Genomic DNA, 18,548 nt, shown 5'->3' on the forward strand with positions numbered 1-18,548 from the left:
AAGGCGATAAATCTGGAATCTATCGAAATCGTCCATGTTTTGTGAACGAAACAAGTGTTGAAAATATTGTTGAACGGGCTATCGAGGTTTTAATGATATTCCGGAGTCAGTCAGCAACAACAGCATTAAAAGCAAAATTCTTCGCATTAAGTTGAAGCGACGTGTCACGTTCTGGATATTTACATCAATTTTTTCACAGAAGGAACTGGAAAAAGTAGTCCAGAAGAGTGTCTTCAGGTAGGACAAGTCTGAAATCAGCACCATTTTCCTAATTATATAAATTTCAGTTTCTCTGTGAGCTCGCCGCCGAACAGATTTTCAATGAATATAAATGATTTAATTATGACGAAGGGACTGGCCGCTTATTCGACAACCGGGAAAGAGAATCAAAGGGAGTTATATTATTTCAATAATACGGAGAAGTGCGCGCAATCCTGAAATAAAGTGATTAAAATATTATTTGAATCCAGTGGACATTCGAAACATTTCAATCGGCTTTGGCTTCATATTGCGTAAGTTTCCAGTATTTAGCATCAAAAATCGAGTTTTTGTATTTCAGAACGTTCACGCAAGGCACTATAATGCCACATCTGCTGGAATCCGGTGCCGAGCAATTCAAAACGAATGTTATTGAGATATCCACTAATGCAGAAACCTCTGGTTCCACTGTTTTAAATACTATTCAAACCGAATATGATCAAAAATTTCGAGCCATCTCTGAAGTCTTCAACTTTTTGATGGGAAAACGAAGTCACAATTACTGGAGTCACTTTCATAATTATTTTTGGATAGCTTGGATTCGAAGCCGGAAATAGTGAAAAACCAGCGACCACATCCAATTGACAAGGATACGCGTTTTTATTCGAATTGGTCACTTGCTGGATTAAAACTATGCAGATCCTTGTCACCAACAACTGTCATTTGATAATATGATATAGGAGTGAAAGAGTTTCTTCATTTCTCAACGGCGAAAACTTTCAAAAAGTGACTTCGGCATTTTACAAGTTCTGTGCATTTCAAGGTTCACGAGAAAATTCAGAAACAGCACATTCACTGATTAAAATGCAAACTCTTGAAACATGGACAAGAAGAAGTCTGGTTCGGCATTCAGATGAGCAATTCCAGAAGGCGACTATGAGAAATGAAAGAAGATCTTCAAACAACGTTACGAGCAATGTAGTCAACTCATACATGTCCAACGTTGAATGGAGTCATCGGAAGATATTCTGGGCAAGTGTCAGGATTCGAATGCTCTGCTGCCAACAAGAACAAGGGAGTCGTCTGCAATCGACAGACTTCGTTTGGATATTTTTCTGATCCCAACAAGAGTACATTCCGAGAACTAAGATGGTCTGAAGAAACCTGATGAACGTGCCGACCTTATCAAGTTCATTGAAGTGAAAGATGCAAAGAAGTCCGCGGCATAGGCCTCGTCAGCCTATCTCAAGTTTGCAAAGGAGTCGCTATAAAGTTTTGAATAAACTTCTTTGTATTAGATTGCGTCCACCATTGGTTCACAGCAAAGGAAAAATTGGCACCGGGTAGGAATAATACACAAAGTGACACTGAAAATCAATGTATTATTTTCAGCAAGTAACGAGGAAGTGATTTGTCGAAATCTGGATTTTTACACCAACTGTTGGACAGAAGGAGCTGGAAAAAATAGCTTAGAAGAGTGCATTCAGGTGGGACAAGTCCGAAATTAGAATAATTACCCATTCACCGTATTTCAGATTCTCTGTGAGCTCTCCGCCGAGCTGTCTATTCGAAATGTTGGGCATCCAGCGATTATTTATTTTTAATAAAGCGGAGAAGGGCTTTCATTCCTGAAATCAAATAATATAATTGAGAAGATGTTATCCTTGATGAATATGACTCTGTCATTTGCAAGAAAGTGTTATTTGAATCCAGTCCGCATTTGCAACATCAATTCAATGGGATTTGGCTGCAGATAGAGTGAGTTTCTAGTATTTAGTATTAAAAATGAAGTAGTTATATTTCAGAACCTTCCTGCAAGTCACTATTATCACGATATCCACTGGTTTAAATGCTCAAACTACTGCACCCGTTGTTTCGAGTATAATTCAGTCCTAATATGAGCACAAATCTCGGCGCATCTCCAATGTTTTACAGTGGCCCTTGGAGAAACTGTTTCCAAATGCTCAATGACATGATAAACCAGTTCGCCAGAATCCCATATTCCTCAGGAGCAATTGAATGTCCGTCTATGCATCCTTCGATTCAATTATTCTCGCCTGGAGAGCTAAAAATCAAAAACTTGTTTTTAAGATCTCCACAATTATTCGTCATCTTAATGCAAAGTCCGTTGTTTTCAATGGAATAAAATCTGCTGAAATCGCGCTCCAATTCCTTAAGACCATTGGATTTACGAAACCCAGGAGATCATATGATCAGAAGTTTGAGTAACAGTGTTTCAACTCTTCATTTTCAGTTCGAATTTGTCGGCGACCATTCTGTTCAACCCGACATTCGGCTTCATCAAAACAAGAAGACGTTTAAAAATGCTAATCGAGAACAATTTCGATTCGATAAACCTGGAAAACTCAAAGGAAACAAGTGATCTTCTGGATATTACTCGGAATTAGTTGAGAGACGTGACGACAGATGAATAATTTCTCGAGTCAATCTGAAAAGTGTTTTGTTTCCTTTGGCATGGAAAACGGATTGAATATGGTCTACGACAGTGTCATGTGTGTATCAACTGATGACTCAATTTGCGATTATGTCGAAATCCACTTTGGTTTTAACAAAAAAATTGCTTAGATTTGGCAATACAAATCTGATTCAACATAAGTTTCAGATTTTATTAATAATTTCAGATAATATAATTACAGCACTCAGCGGCATGGTAGTTTTCAAAAAGTTTTTTTGATGAATTCAGGACGTTGACTGCAGAGGCTATCGACCATCGACAACAACTGGAGAAAAATAAGGCACTCGTGTGATAATTGAAATGAATAAATCCAATTATATAATTTTGTTCGATTGATGTTGTTCATGATTATATGGTTGCATGCAATCCATTTTAATTATTTTTTTCTTTATCATATTCCATACTATTTTTACTTTGTATAATGCTCTTATTTTTTAGAATAATGAGTAACCAATTGTCCACGGGAACAAACAACGCCAGTGTTGGGTCGAGAAACTCTCCAGTAACTTTCTTTTCAAAAACTGCTAAAGAAAATAACTTTTTCAGACTGTGCTCTCTCCTGGACCCATCACCACCACTCTGGATTCTCTCCTTAACCACCCGATGACCATTTGTTCGTTCATACTCCACGACGTCCTTCTCGAAAAACCTATCGAAAAATCGTTCTTCGAGTTGTCTGGAATATTTGAAAATGAGAAAATGAGTTACTCGGACTTCAAGTACTGGTACAACAAGTTTTTGTGTGGAAACTTCGGAATGGAGGATGAGAGACGGTACTTAGGATACTCGATAAAATTTAAATAACCTCCAGTTATTTTCAGACCAGAGTTTTCCACGCTGCCGGTCCACATAATCGAAAGAATTGTTGAGAAATTAGAGCTGAAAGAGATGTGAGTTTCCATATTGATTCAATTCAATAAATATTGATTCTATTTCAGTATGATTCTGCGAAATGTGAGCAAGTCTCTGCGGAATCTTGTCGATCAAAAAGAAAAGTTCCCATGTGAACTTATCGAAATCGAATGCAACCGCGACTACATTCGTTGCCGATTTGATAACGAAGATGTGATCTATGCCTCCACTTCTTGGACAATGCCAACTGATATCGATAATTGGAAGTACGGACATGCTAAAGTTATAAGATGTGTGGATTATCAGAAAATTGCATGCGAACAGCTGAAATATGTCCTGATGAAGAGGAATCTTCGTTTGAATCGACTATGCATTGGATACGAATCAAACATAACAACGTACTCAAAACTTAAGTGCTTCGAGACTCTGTTCAATTCGATTGGGAGAATGATTGTGGCGAAGAAAGTGATTATTGAAGTTCATGGCCCAGCTATGACAATCAATATGCTTTCCTTGGTGGATCCTGGAACGCTGAAGTGCATTGAACTCAAGTGTTTTGAGCGACCGTTTGCTTTCGGTTATGAACACTGGTCGACGGAAAAAGTGACTTAATTAACTTCGTTGGATCAGTGGAAACAAGCGTCGGAGTTGATTGTGAAGAACCCTTTCGATTACTGTGACCCAGAACATTTCAGTCATTTTGATAAACTCAATTTCACTATCTATACCATCGACCGTGACTCCATATGTAAACTGATTGTGAGAAATGTGAGTAAAAATTTTGCAATGTTTCAATAACATTATCATGTTTTCAGATGTTCTGGAATTCCCGTAGTACTCTCAATTCATGCTCTGTGAAAGCCGAATTTGAACTCGACAGATCACTTTTTTCGAACCGCAATAGTTACGTTTGGCAGCATGATGTGAGGGAGGCGGGCACAATCACTTATCACTACACTTTCCCTGATGTTGACTATTGCTACTTGGCATTCGATTTGCAGCTCCATAAAGATGTTATCACTATCCGAAAGCTGTGGAGATGAAGTCACGTTCTGAGTTCGGCTTGGACACATTAATTTTTTCTGTTTGCCCCTAACATAATTTTATTTCTTTTTTGTTTTTAATTGTCTTCCTCTCCCAAATGTTATTCATCAGATTATTACCCATCTTTTTATATAACTTTGAATAACCAGTGTCATTTTTTTAGGCTAATCATGTTAAGAAGTTTTATCCCCGGTTCGAATATCACTATGTAGATCAGAATTATTGCATTATTATATTGTCTATTTATTGTAATTTTATATGAATATTTTGAGATGCGGTGTTGAACTCGAACTTTTCTATCACCCTGCGCTGGTTTTGAAATCGCACATTTATCTGAAATAATCATACGATGTGTACAAAATGGAATCGATTGATTGAATCGAGAAAAACAAAGAATTACATTATTGTTTTATTACAATTAGACACTACAACTGACTCGAGCAGAAACTTTACAAACATACGAATAGGTTTTGGAACACGTTGTAGATGTCCAATTCCCTCCATTACTTCCCATTTTCATAATTAGACACGAATCTTGTTTGTTATACTCAACCGTATTATTGTATAACATTTTAGACCCATCTGCCCACATTATTTTGTTCTCCGTAGCCAGTAATCCTCCTAGATAAATTGAGTCATTTTTGATTTCATCCATCGATAGCAGGAAATTATTTTCATCTTCGGATAAGACAGATACCAGATTCCCACAATGAAGTTTACAGAAATCCTGGGCTTCTGAAAAACTTGCTTCCTGACTGTAATAGTAGTAACAATAGCTTTCGAAGTTATTTTTGCATTTGGCTGGAATTACAAAACATATTTTAAATAAATTCTAAAAGTTTCATACATTCCGGTGTTGAGCTAGTTATACAAACGGAAACCAACTTTTGGTCACAATACCCTCCAACCCATGGGGTACCCAATGTATCCGACACATTGTAGAACAAACATCCACCATTTGGAGATCCTGCAATGATTTCTAATTGAATCTACACCTTAACCCTTACCATACTTGTCAACAGGGCCGAAACGGGTCGACACGGGCCGGCGCGTAACTCGCGTCAAAATGAATATTATGAGCTGAAAAATATACCAAAATGTAGATCTCGACGAGTTCTATGTCCTTGACCTACCACGGGCCGGATGGCTGTTTGTTAATGTGCCGCGGGGCGGGAAAAAGTACCAAAAAACGCGAAAATGTCCAAAAAAGCCATTCTAGCCCAGCCCGCGGCATATTAACGAATAGACATCCGTCCCGTAGTAGGTCACGGACATAGAACTCGTCGAGATCTACATTTTGGTATATTTTTCAGCTCATAATATTCATTTTGACGCGAGTTACGAGCCGGCCCGTTTCGGCCCGGCTGACAAGTATGCCCCTTACCGTCTGCAAAAGCAGAATATGGAAATGGCCATTGTAGTAAATCATCCCATTTACAAGAAGTTTTATCCGATTTAGTACATGTAAGTCCTAACCAGGTACGGTTGTACAGGTGGTGAATGTAGGCGCGGAAATCTTGGTCTTCCTGTTGAGTCTTAATCATAAGTAGCAACGAAGAACTGAGATGACATCGATCCCTCGCATCCGACCATGTCAGTGGTGTAGTGTAGAGTTGCAAACAGTTTGTCCCGACCAGATCGTATCCATCGGGACATGTAAAGAGCAATGCTGGAATGAATTGAATAACTGGCTGGTTGGCTGGTTTCGGCAAGACTTACGTCCAGAACTTGTGGTTTTTGTAATAGAAGGCTCCGTGGGGGGTACTGTAGCGTAGCCTTCACCACCACTACACTTGATTTTGACGACGAAAAAGAACATGAAAAGGAAGAAAATAACGATTAGAACCACATTCATTAAGCCGATTAGCATAACTTTGTGGAATCTGTTATTCATGTTGTAACGGAGGATTCCGAAGTGGCGTTGTCTTCTGAAATAATATATTGTTAAGAGATTTCAGTACCTAAACTTACTCCATTGGCTCAAAATCTGGTCTTGACACCCCATTAGCCACCTCTACTATAGTCCTCTCCTCTACGATACTTGGTATTGAATCTTTAGACACACTAGATCGAGATAAATCATTTTGGAATTGCCCTTAAAAAGCTGAAAATGTGTTATAATTATGATCAAATAACTCACGTCTTCTTGCTTGCCGTTCCGCATATATCTGAGAAATTCTGTTGATCATTTTGTCAGTTTTGCAAAAATGAAAACCAATTGTGGTTTGCCTGCTATTCTTCGATTTTTAGTCATAAGTCAAGTGACTGATAAGAGAATTTAATCCTTTCAAGGTACATTCATTTACGCAAAAGGATAGGAACCTTACAAATAAAAGAGAAAGTTTTGGAACACTCTGTAGTTGTCCAGTTCCCACCGATTTTCATTAATATACAAGATTCTTTCTCATTATAGTCTTCTGTTGCAGACAAGCCATTATAATTCATCGGTGTCCCATCCATCCATGACACAAAACTTCTCGAAGCAGCGAACCCTCCCAGCCAGATATAATCGTTATTGATTTCCTGGATGGCTTGCACAAAAATATTCTCAGGTCTCGACTGAATAGACAACAAGTTTCCGTTTTGATCTCTACAGTAATCCTGTGCGTCTGTGAGAGACATCGGCTGACTGTAATAGTTGTAGCAATGCATGTTAAAGTTATTGGTACAGTTTGCTGCAATAGTTTGTGGGAGCTCACAAACATATGATAGTGCCAGACCACAATTATCACATGTCCATTGTTTTCCAAGTACCCCGGAAATGTTGTACTGGAAACAACAATCATTTGCAGGAGACCCTGAAATCAGTTGGAACTTTAAACCCAGGGGATCTCGCCTACCATCCTCAAAAGCCACGTAACTAAACGGCCACTTCTCTCCGTCATCCCAGACGCAGGTGGTATTGTCTGGCCCGTCGCATGTCAGCCCCATCCAACTTCTATGATGGCGGTGGTTCATCCAGTTTCGGAATGCTTGATCCTCCTGGAATCACTCTTAAAATCTGAGGTCTTTAAATGTTGATTTTGGTACTTACAAGTTCACTTTTGATGGTGAAAAGTGTGGAGCCACGTGTGTTACAAATTCGCTCCGCTTCTTGGTGGCCAGGTAGATCAATGTTAATCTGCCAGCATTTCCCGAAAACTAATTCGAATCCATCAGTGCAAGTATATTTTAAGGGCGCTGGGACCGTAACAAATATTACATTCTTTCAAAAAAATTGGTACTCACGTCCCGCAGGAGTCGTACTCCCCTGCATCATAGTTGTAGTACTGGGAGGTAGTGTCGTGGTGGCTTCCGGCTCTGCACATTTAACTTTTACCACAAAGAAGAACATGAATAGGAAGAAAGCGACAATAAGAAGCACATTGGCCAAACCGATTAACATAATTTTTCGGAATCGATTGTTCATAGTGTATTGGAGAATTCCAAAGTGACGTTGTTTTCTGGAAAAAAAGTTTAGTGGATTGAAGCTGGTGAGATATGGAAAACTCACTCCGCCGGCTCAAATTCCGTCTTGGCCTCTCCTTCGGGTTCTGGAGCGGATTCGATTTCATTGTCTGATTGTATTGCTTCATTTTGGACTGGTCCTAAATGCTGAATTAATGATTTATTCAATTACTTCAACTAACGTCGTCTAGCTTGCCGTTCCGCATAAATTATTGATATTCGGTTGATCATTTCTATAATAGCAGCAAAAAGTTATAATTTTGATTTGATTCACCGCAGAATTGATAAGACATAAGACCAAAAATTCATTCGCTTAACAATTAACACCTGCCTTCCTCTTACACACATACCATGCACTAGCATTACACGCTTCACTATACCAATCCCCTATTATAAATCTTATATAAATACATATCGTGTTTTTATCATAGAGAACAATATTGTTATAGTCCCTCGGAGAACCGTCATTCCACATCACCATGTCAGCAGCCGGTGCAAGACCTCCTAGCCAGCCGGTGTGTCGGGTGACACCGAAAAATGATGCGACAACTCGGTTTTCAAATTCAGAGTGAATAGAGACAAGTGAGGCGCAGAGATCTTTGCATTGTTGGATAGCCTGGGAGTAGGTCGTATCTAATTGGTCAGATATGTAGCAGTAGTGGTTGTAGCTTGTGCCAATGGTGCCTAGAAATGGAAGGATAGGAGGTGACCACCTTTATGAACTCACATTCTGAAGTGGTTGGCATCTCGCATACGTATCGTAAGCTATCCACTTCACAATCTCCACTTCCCCATTGTTTCAGGTCGAGCAGGTAGAAAACACACTTGCCGAAGATTACATTGAGATGTCCATCAGCAAAATTACTGTACCCTGTCAAATCTCCTTGCTTGTAATCCCACTGACAACTCGACTCGTCATTTCCATCACACTGTAATCCTAACCACATTTTCTTCAAGTTATTCGCCGCCATATAATCTGCCAGATCATTATTTTCCTGTGCATTTTTGATGACTGGTAAGCTGGCAGTCGTGTAGCTATCACATGTTAATGATGCATTTGTGTGGATGTCCGGGGTATCCACGAGTAGAATGCATTTATTGTTGACCAACGAAAAACCTTCCGTCAAACAGAGATTTTGGTGATCTGTAATCAAAGTTAAGTTTTGCCTCTAATCAAGGTGAAGTAACAAAGTACAATACCTGCAGGAGGGTACACATGCGGCTTCGGTGTGTTAGTGGTTCCTACAGTAGTTGACACTGGTCTTACTGTAGTTACAGTACTCGTGCTACTCGTAGGCACAGTAGTAACAGTGGGTACTGTGGTAGTGGAATTTGATGTTACTTCAGTAGACTTTCTACTTGTGAAAAAGACTATAAGAAAAACTAAAAGACCAAGGAGCAGGAGACCAATTAGTAATCCAATTAATACAAATTTCCAGTAATCTAGCACAAAATTCACAGTGGCATCTAGGAATGGAGTTTTTGAAGGTTCCGAGGGCTCCGAGAGTTCCGGAGAATCGGTTTCAATCGAAATCGATGACCGATTGAATCTTGCAGACTCATCCTCTAGAATATAGGGTTTCTGGTATTTCAGTTTTTCAAAAAAAAAAACTTACCCCGAAACTCATCCGGACCAGTGTCCTCTTGAGAAATGTAAAATTGGGAGTCTGTGAAAAATGTATATATATATATATATATATATATATCTAAATTAAAGAATATAAAATAAAGCTCACCGCTTGTTTCAGATGTTAAAACCCCTTCCTGAGTCATCTAAATGGTTAAAATCAAATAATGACCGCAAGGAGAAAAATTCCATGTACAAATAGTTAATAGGATTAACTTGTTTGCAGCGCTGATAAGAAAATTATTGTTAGGGATTATAACAACCAATGGCAAATACCTATAAAATTCAAAAATTGAATTCTTACACAAAGTTAATAGCATAGGGATAAACAAGTTCAGTAATATGCCTTAATTCTAACTTCAGTTAAAAATATCCAACTTTTTTTATAAGCATTCCCTAGCAAATTACATATTGGCAAAGTAATTTCTCTCAACAGTGCAAAAAAGTGCGATTTTCGAGCTGCCGTTCTACTAAGACCATAACTCTCTAGGGAGTGCCCGTACGAAAAAGTTGTCAAGTTCAAAAATGAAGCTCTACTCTTGATCTGTCTGATCTTTTACAAACTTTCTTAGCGGGACAATCAATGATACCTTAACAATTTGACATTTTCACCTGAAAACTCCCCCGCGAAAGCTTTCAGAATTTTGACAATTACTGTAAGTTCTACGAGTCTGAAAATAATTTTTTATTTAGCCGAGACTACCTGAATGTGTTTTGTGATCTTTCTGTATTATAAACATAACATTTTGACCTCTCTCGAAAATGACTAAAAATTTATTCCATAAACAAAAACGATTTTTAATAAGCTTAGTTTGGCAAGACAGATAAGAAAATTATTGTTTGAGATTATAAACCTTTTCTTTTCTCTCCGCATGAAACTAAATACTGAACTTTTCTGTTTTTTTCTTCTGATTTCCCTCTTTTTTGATGTCATATCCTCCACTTGCACAAACGGATTCAGCGAAATTTACAAGAATTGCTATAAAATATTGCCGGAATCCTTGACGAAAGCAGATGCAAAAACGAGATGCGAGAGAGATTATGGCGCTGCGATTCTAACAATTCATAATGCTGTAAGCCCCTCTCCCTGATTTTGTCAAATCCTGAAATTTCAGGCGGACGATTTTATCTCAAAATACATGCAAGGTATCGGTGTGACTCGATTATGGTTAGGCTTGTATTGCGATCACTCCACTCCAGAATCATGCCTCTGGGATTATGGACAAGGGAATGCATTGCTGACAAATCGATTTTTATCAGACTCTCCAGATATAAGCAAAGGTAAATGTGTGTATATGGATGGAAAAAGTGGAAACTGGAGTAGTGTTGATTGTGAAGAGAAAATGCCGTACATGTGTGAACTACCACAAACTTTGGAGGACCCTTCCTGCGATCACAACTACTATGGCTATTGCTACATCCCTCACTCCACTCTTCTGGCCTATGGGGACGCTCAAAAAGTTTGCACTCAAAATAACGCGGACCTGATATCAATCCATTCCGAGTTTGAAAATGTATTCGTCTCAAATATCTTCAAGACCCCTGGAGCTATTTTGATCGGTGGAGTTGCTCTGTCAAAAGGTACAATTATTTGGACAGACTTTTCATTGTCTTCTGGCTATAATAATATTCAGAGTTTTAACACCGGCAACTGTTTATTCATGAATGTTTATACAGATAATGATACTGATGGCTTTTGGTATGTAGATGTATGTTCTAGGTTGTCAAGATTTATTTGTAAACGGAGAATATTATTATAATTATAAAATAAACCGCTATCATATGTTTTTGAGATGACACAAAATATTGAAGCAAACTGTACCAATAACTTTAACATGCACTGCTACAACTATTACAGTTAACCTATGTCACTCTTATGTGCAAGCCATCAAAGAAATTAATAAAGATTATATCTGGCTGGGAGGGTTCGCTGCTTCAAAAAGTTTTGTGTCGTGGATGGATGGGACACCGATGAATTATAATGGTTTGTCTGCAACACAAAACTATAATGAGAAAGAATCATGTCTCTTGATAAAAATCGGTGAGAACTGGGCAACAACAGAGTGTTTAGTATTATTTTAAATTCAAAAACCTTTGAATTGTTGTCTTATAAAATATTCAACTTAATTTATTTGCGGAAAACAACACTGTTAATGTTAAGGTCAATAATGTTTTAAACTTTGTAAGACACAGTCTCAAAAAAAAAGAGTCCAGGCGTCAGCATTCGTCGAATTCACAACGAAATCTAACAATGGGTCCCCTGAAAATTTCAGATCAACTTTTCACATCTTCACACTCAAAAACCTACATTCCCATGAATGTTAATTTTGCATCATTTCCGCAGTCAACTTCCGCTGATGCACTAATTGCACCATTTTCCTCTGTTTTAATAATCTGTTCTCCTCCTGTCCCAATCTCAGCCTGGAGATTTAATATTTATTTCATTACGGTTTCAGTCTTCAACTCACGTAAAGATTTATTGCAGGACAAGGAATCATGTAACGACAAGTAACAACGTATGTCTTGCATGCTTGCCCAGCAGGGGTACTATCACTGCAAAGTACTGATGAATAAGGCAAAATAAGCCTAAAAATGTTGAAAATTACGTTATATCAAAGGTAGAATCGGGAGGATTCGTCAATGGTTTAACAGATTCTGTGTCACATGTTGCGCAGGCTAAAACACAAGTGAAATGCTACAAAAAATAAAAACCGCTCTTACGAGATACACATTCATCAAAAGTGCAGACGAGTTTGGTGATTCCTGTGCTGAAAACTACATCTGCTATTAAATTGACACTGGAGTATATCACTTACACTGAGCCACTGGAGTAGGTACCATCAGCCTGACAAGTGAGCAATCCGCTCACTTGATTCGCATTCATGGCACCGGAAATAGAAGAAGTCCCAGCAGCATTTGTTGCCTGGAAGTGTTTTCCGAGACAAAAATTATGGGTAATTTCTCGTCACTTACAGATAAAATGACTGTACACACTTGAGCATCGGTTCTTCTGCATATCGCATTGGTTTGTGTACACCCATTGGCTCCTACTGTATTTCTGAAACCGTTTCAATTCTTATTTTTTGTTATTTTCAGTTGAAAAACCCACGTATTCTCAAAAACTGTGTTGGCTTCCATCACTGGTGCGATCGCCGCTATATCACATGTTGTGCACACTGAAATAAAATCCCAATATTCTATAGAAATGGGTGGATTCTACTTACATGTGGGAGCCATCGTGACAGGGGCTGCAGAAGTTTCAGGAGTTTCTTCTTCCGGTGTTGTCATTGATGTTTGGCATGATGACGTAGTGCATTGTTCAGTAGTTATTGGAGAAGCTTGAGTAGTAGATGTTGTGCCAAAAGACACGTCATCTGGAGGTATCATACGAATACACATTTGAACAATAGGTATTGTGAGGAGAAAAGGAAAAATAAGCGGTGATATCATGGCGATATTCGAATCTGAGATCACAACGGAAAAGTGATAAAAATGGATACTGATCATATTAAAAATAGGGCAGACAGACCAAGAGACCAAGAGAAAGTGAAAAAGAAAAGAGATTTTGATCACTGTGATATCAAATTTATGTGACAATGGCGTTGAGACTAGAGTGGCGCCGATCGTGATGATACTCGCGAAATTCCACTCGCAAAACCTCCAAAAATGTCATTTTTAAATGTCACTTTGCGCTAGAGTACTTGGAAATATTTTATAAATGGATGACCCTGTTCTTTGTAAAAGAACTGGATGTCTTCCGGTGATTGTGAGGGTGAAAATACTACATACCGTAAATACTGTATTATAACGGCATGCCGTTATATTTTTCAACCGGCTCTCAGAGAAATGTTGTGGTTTCAGAAACTTATTAAAATTTACCGGAAAAACTTTTTTGGGAGTTCTATCGGCTGATCAAGAAGTTACTAATCATGCTGCTTCTAATCAAAACCAATAAAGACTCCGGGATAATCATATTCATGAATTCTGAGTATAGATGGGGTGCCGTTATAATACAGGTGCCGTTCTATTACAGGTGCCGTTATAATACAGTATTTACGGTATATCCACCACCTTCTTTCCCAATGGGTAGTAGGTATGGCGGGGGGAAAAAAAGTGGGCGGGGCTTAAGCGCGTGTAGATAATTTTGTTTTTTGCTTTAGTCAGTGTAACTTTGTTCAAACTTTATATTTTTCAATAATTTTTTAAAAGCTTTTTAGCTAATAACTTTTTCTTGCTTTCTGTCAAATTCCATATTTCTGGAGTGAAAAAGAGCAGAGTTATGCTCAAAATTCGGCGAAAAAAAACGACTAAAAATGTCAACTTTTTTGTCCGCAACTTGAGCCATTAATAACTTTCCCATTTCTCGATGAAATTTTGATATTATTTTTTTAATCGATAGAAATTTTCAGGGCAATTTTTTTATTAAGAACCCCCTTTTTGAGATTCTATACTTCTAAACGAGTTATAATCAATAGAATGGAGTCACCTTTTTATTTTGAGAAAATTTTCGATTTTTTTATTTTTCGGTTTTTTTGCTTCACCTCGATTATCTCGAGTTCTACCTGATATTTTTTCATATAACTTGGTAACTAGACGTAAAATTAGACGAGAAATCACTTTTTTACGTCAAATTCATAATTTGAATCACCACCCGTCCGGTACGGCCGGTGGACTGCAGAAAAACGAAAAAAAAACGCCTTGCTGTAGTCGGCCTCCCCGGACATTTTTGGCTGTCCTGAAAAATTTTTGTACTAAAGTTGTTTTGATTTTTTGATATGTTGGTCAAATCGGAATTATCTAATGGAATATCAAGTCTCAGCCAAAACGGTCCAGTGGGAGCTGAGCAGTGGAGAAAACGGGTTTTTCGCTTATATCGCTTAGCTCTGGAGTGTCTTCAGTCTGGCTAATATGGTTTTTTGATATGTGTTAGCCAGGAAAATTATCTAAGGGGAGAAAAAAAACAGATTTGAAAAATATTGATTTTGACCCGAGTTATAGGGTCTCAAACTTTGGAGAACATTTTTGAAAGGAGACGACCGGTCGTGTCGAAACAAGCGTGCCTCTTCCCACCACCTATACGCCATCTGGGTGGCTACACAGCAGCGAATGTGTGGCTCAGTGGCAGTGTTGCGGTGCGTCGCTGGGGAGGTTTTTGGTTCGAGTTTCTGTCTGGTCTAACTTTTTGTTTTTTTTTAACTCGGCTCAAAATTGTCGTAGAACCTTAATTTTACTACCATTCGAAAGCTAATGAAATTCTGTTTGCTTGAGTCACATAAAATCAAAAAACGCTCATAACTTGCTTCAAAATGGTCGTAGCGATCTGATTCAAAGCTTGCTGAGCACTGCGCAAGGGGCGAAGCCCCTTCTAGCGGAGCCCGCCGGGAGGCGGGGGACGCTAGTCCACCACCTTCTTTCCCAATGGGTAGTAGGTATGGCTGGGCCAAAAAAAGTGGGCGGGGCTTAAGCGCGTGTCTACAATTTTGTTTTTCACTTTTGCCAGTGTAACTTTGTTCAAACTTCATATTTTTTGATAATTTTTTTTTAGCTGCTTAGCTAATAACTTTTTCTTGCTTTTTGCCAAATTCCATTTTCCTGGAGTCGAAAAGAGCAGAGTTGTGCTCAGAAATAGGTGAAAAAAGCGACAAAAAAATGTCAACTTTTTGTCCGCAACTTGAGCCATTAATAACTTTTCCGATTCTCGATGAAATTTTGATTTTATTTTTTTAATCGATTGCAAATTTTCGGGGCAATCTTTTATTAAGAACCCCCTTTTTGAGATTCTATACTTCTAAACGAGTTATAATCGATAGAATGGAGGCAACTTTTTATTTTGAGAGATTTTTCGATTTTTTGATTTTTCGATTTTTTTTCTTCACCTCGATTATCTCGAGTTCTACCCGATAGTTTTTAATATAACTTGGTTACTAGACGTAAAATTAGACGAGAAATCACTTTTTTACGTCAAATTCCTAATTTGAATCACCCACCGTCCGGTACGGCCGGTGGACTGCAGAAAAACAGAAAAAAACGCCTTGCTGAAGTCGGCTTCCACCGGACTATTTTTGCTGTCCTGAAAAATTTTTGTACTAAAGTTGTTTTGATTTTTTGATATGTTGGTCAAATCGGAATTATCTAATGGAATATCAAGTTTCAGCCAAAACGGTTCAGTGGGAGCTGAGCTGTGGAGAAAACGTGTTTTTCGCTTATATCGCTTAGCTCTGGAGTGTCATCTGTCCAGCTAATATGGTTTTTTGATATGTGTTAGCCAAGAAAATTATCTAGGCGGAGAAAAAAACAGATTTAAAAAATATTGATTTTGACCCGAGTTATAGTGTCCCAAACTTTGAAGAACGTTTCTGAAAGGAGACAACTGGTCGAGTCGAAGCAAGCGTGCCTCTTCCCACCACTTAAACGCCATCTGGGTGGCTACACACCAGCGAGTGTGTGGCTCAGTGGCAGTGTTGTGGTGCGTCGCTGGGGGGTTTTTGGTTCGAGTTTCTGTGTGGTCTAATTTTTTGTTTTTTTTAACTCGGCTCAAAATTGTCGTAGAACCTTCATTTTACTAACATTCGAAAGCTAATGAAATTCTGCTTGCTTGGGTCACATAAATTAGAAAAATGCTCATAACTTGCTTCAAAATGGTCGTAGCGATCTGATTCAAAGCTTGCTGAGCACTGCGCAAGGGGCGAAGCCCCTTCTAGCGGAACCCGCCGGGAGGCGGGGGACGCTAGTCCACCACCTTCTTTCCCAATGGGTAGTAGGTATGGCGGGGGGAAAAAAAGTGGGCGGGGCTTAAGCGCGTGTAGATAATTTTGTTTTTTGCTTTAGCCAGTGTAACTTTGTTCAAACTTTATATTTTTCAATAACTTTTTAAAAGCTGTTTAGCTAATAACTTTTTCTTGCTTTCTGTCAAATTCCATATTTCTGGAGTGAAAAAGAGCAGAGTTATGCTCAAAATTCGGCGAAAAAAACGACTAAAAATGTCAACTTTTTTGTCCGCAACTTAAGCCATTAATAACTTTCCCATTTCTCGATGAAATGTTGATTTTATTTTTTTAATCGATAGCAAATTTTAGGCCAATTTTTTTATTAAGAACCCCCTTTTTGAGATTCCATACTTCTAAACGAGTTATAATCGATAGAATGGAGGCAACTTTTTATTTTGAGAGAATTTTCGATTTTTTTATTTTTCGACTTTTTTGCTTCACCTCGATTATCTCGAGTTCTACCCAATAGTTTTTAATATAACTTGGTTACTAGACGTATTGTTCGACGAGAAATCACTTTTTTACGTCAAATTCCTAATTTGAATCACCCCCCGTCCGGTATGGCCGGTGGTCTGAAAAAAAAACAGAAAAAAACGCCTTGCTGTAGTCGGCCTACACCGGACTGTTTTGGCTGTCCTGAAAAATTTTTGTACTAAAGTTGTTTTGATTTTTTTATATGTTGGTCAAATCGGAATTATCTAATGGAATATCAAGTTTCAGCCAAAACGGTCCAGTGGGAGCTGAGCTGTGGAGAAAACGTGTTTTTCGCTTATATCGCTTAGCTCTGGAGTGTCTTCTGTCCGGCTAATATGGTTTTTTGATATGTGTTAGCCAAGAAAATTATCTAGGGGGAGAAAAAAACAGATTTGAAAAATATTGATTTTGACCCGAGTTATAGTGTCCCAAACTTTGGAGAACATTTTCGAAAGGAGACGACTGGTCGAGTCGAAGCAAGCGTGCGTCTTCCCACCACTTAAACGCCGTCTGGGTGGAGACACACCAGCGAGTGTGTGGCTCAGTGGTAGTGTTGTTGTGCGTCGCTGGGGAGGTTTTTGGTTCGAGTTTCTGGCTGGTCTAATTTTTTTGTTTTATTTAACTCGGCTCAAAATTGTCGTAGAACCTTCATTTTACTACCATTCGAAAGCTAATGAAATTCTGTTTGCTTGGGTCACATAAAATAGAAAAACGCTCATAACTTGCTTCAAAATGGTCGTAGCGATCTGATTCAAAGCTTGCTCAGCACTGCGCAAGGGGCGAAGCCCCTTCTAGCGGAGCCCGCCGGGAGGCGGGGGACGCTAGTCGGCCCCTCTTCTTAAATCGCGTAAGTATGAGCGTGCCGATTTGGAGTGGGCGGAGCTTGTGCAAAAAAAAATGTCCACAAAAACGTCCGCACTCATTTTTCTTAATAACTCTCTTTGTTCTCAACTTTTTCAAAAAATTCTTTTTTGAGGTGATACAAAAACTTGGGGCGCCGGTGGCGACCGCCAGGGGGTGGGTTTGGAGCATTCGCGGAAAAGTTATGAACACAAAAGTGAGAGCAACTATTTTCACTCAAAAAATTGGCTTGAAAAATGCACGATTTTTGCCTTTTCCTGCTTCGTACGGCGCCAGTTTTGAACATTTCTGGGGGATTCTTCGGACTTAATATCTCTGAACATCTGGCTATCGAGACATGTGAAAATTATCTGGAAATCTGGAAAATTATAATTTATGGCCATAAAAAAAGAGAGACAACTTTTTTTCTCGAATTTTTTACTTTCCTCTCGATATCTTGCGTTGTATTGAACCGACAGCTTTGAATTTCGGTACAGTTATGTAACTTGGCATGGGGAAGATGGCTAAAAAATCAGATTTCAAATTGGAAATGATGCATTCGAGTTATACTCAAAAAACAGTCAAAAAATGAGCGATTATCGATCGATCCCCCTTTTTCCGCCTAAAACTTTGACCGGCTGTAACTCGCTCAGTTTTGAGAAATTTCAAGATCCGAAAAAAAGGAAAAGTGTGGAAAAAAAATCTCTATCGATCCATGTAAAATTCAATATACTTTTAGACAAAAAACCTTTCAGAAAACCGAATTTTGTGATTTTCGTGGTTTTTCGGTCCGGTTGGGATTTTTTCTATTCCCTGTCCTGGG

The 18,548-nt window shown here is 38.6% G+C and overlaps 5 protein-coding genes across 5 annotated transcripts; 2 read left to right on the forward strand and 3 right to left on the reverse strand.

Moving 5' to 3' along the window:
- Positions 1-3,277: 3,277 nt before the first annotated feature.
- Positions 3,278-4,138, forward strand: GCK72_021658 (uncharacterized protein; the record flags this gene model as incomplete). The annotated part of the gene is made up of 3 exons (XM_053734410.1): positions 3,278-3,447; positions 3,496-3,564; positions 3,613-4,138. The coding sequence occupies 3 exons, from the start codon at positions 3,278-3,280 to the stop codon at positions 4,136-4,138; spliced, it is 765 nt and encodes a 254-aa protein (XP_053583323.1).
- An 850-nt stretch (positions 4,139-4,988) lies between these two features.
- On the reverse strand, positions 4,989-8,248 carry GCK72_021659 (uncharacterized protein; the record flags this gene model as incomplete). Its single annotated transcript, XM_053734411.1, has 11 exons — positions 4,989-5,371; positions 5,418-5,537; positions 5,955-6,239; positions 6,290-6,498; positions 6,542-6,634; positions 7,062-7,368; positions 7,411-7,552; positions 7,605-7,750; positions 7,799-8,013; positions 8,064-8,157; positions 8,200-8,248. The coding sequence occupies 11 exons, from the start codon at positions 8,246-8,248 to the stop codon at positions 4,989-4,991; spliced, it is 2,043 nt and encodes a 680-aa protein (XP_053583324.1).
- Positions 8,249-8,330: 82 nt separating this feature from the next.
- GCK72_021660 (uncharacterized protein) lies at positions 8,331-9,790 on the reverse strand (the record flags this gene model as incomplete). Its single annotated transcript, XM_053734412.1, has 5 exons — positions 8,331-8,701; positions 8,745-9,161; positions 9,218-9,583; positions 9,634-9,684; positions 9,754-9,790. The coding sequence occupies 5 exons, from the start codon at positions 9,788-9,790 to the stop codon at positions 8,331-8,333; spliced, it is 1,242 nt and encodes a 413-aa protein (XP_053583325.1).
- Positions 9,791-10,783: 993 nt separating this feature from the next.
- GCK72_021661 (uncharacterized protein) lies at positions 10,784-11,893 on the forward strand (the record flags this gene model as incomplete). The annotated part of the gene is made up of 3 exons (XM_053734413.1): positions 10,784-11,225; positions 11,503-11,628; positions 11,859-11,893. The coding sequence occupies 3 exons, from the start codon at positions 10,784-10,786 to the stop codon at positions 11,891-11,893; spliced, it is 603 nt and encodes a 200-aa protein (XP_053583326.1).
- A 55-nt stretch (positions 11,894-11,948) lies between these two features.
- GCK72_021662 (uncharacterized protein) lies at positions 11,949-13,043 on the reverse strand (the record flags this gene model as incomplete). Its single annotated transcript, XM_003092408.2, has 8 exons — positions 11,949-12,065; positions 12,113-12,197; positions 12,251-12,320; positions 12,366-12,412; positions 12,461-12,567; positions 12,618-12,702; positions 12,754-12,820; positions 12,869-13,043. 8 exons carry the CDS (start codon positions 13,041-13,043, stop codon positions 11,949-11,951), a joined length of 753 nt encoding a protein of 250 aa, XP_003092456.2.
- Positions 13,044-18,548: the final 5,505 nt, after the last annotated feature.

This window comes from Caenorhabditis remanei, chromosome V (genome assembly GCF_010183535.1).
Source record: "Caenorhabditis remanei strain PX506 chromosome V, whole genome shotgun sequence".
Lineage (NCBI taxonomy): Eukaryota > Metazoa > Nematoda > Chromadorea > Rhabditida > Rhabditidae > Caenorhabditis > Caenorhabditis remanei.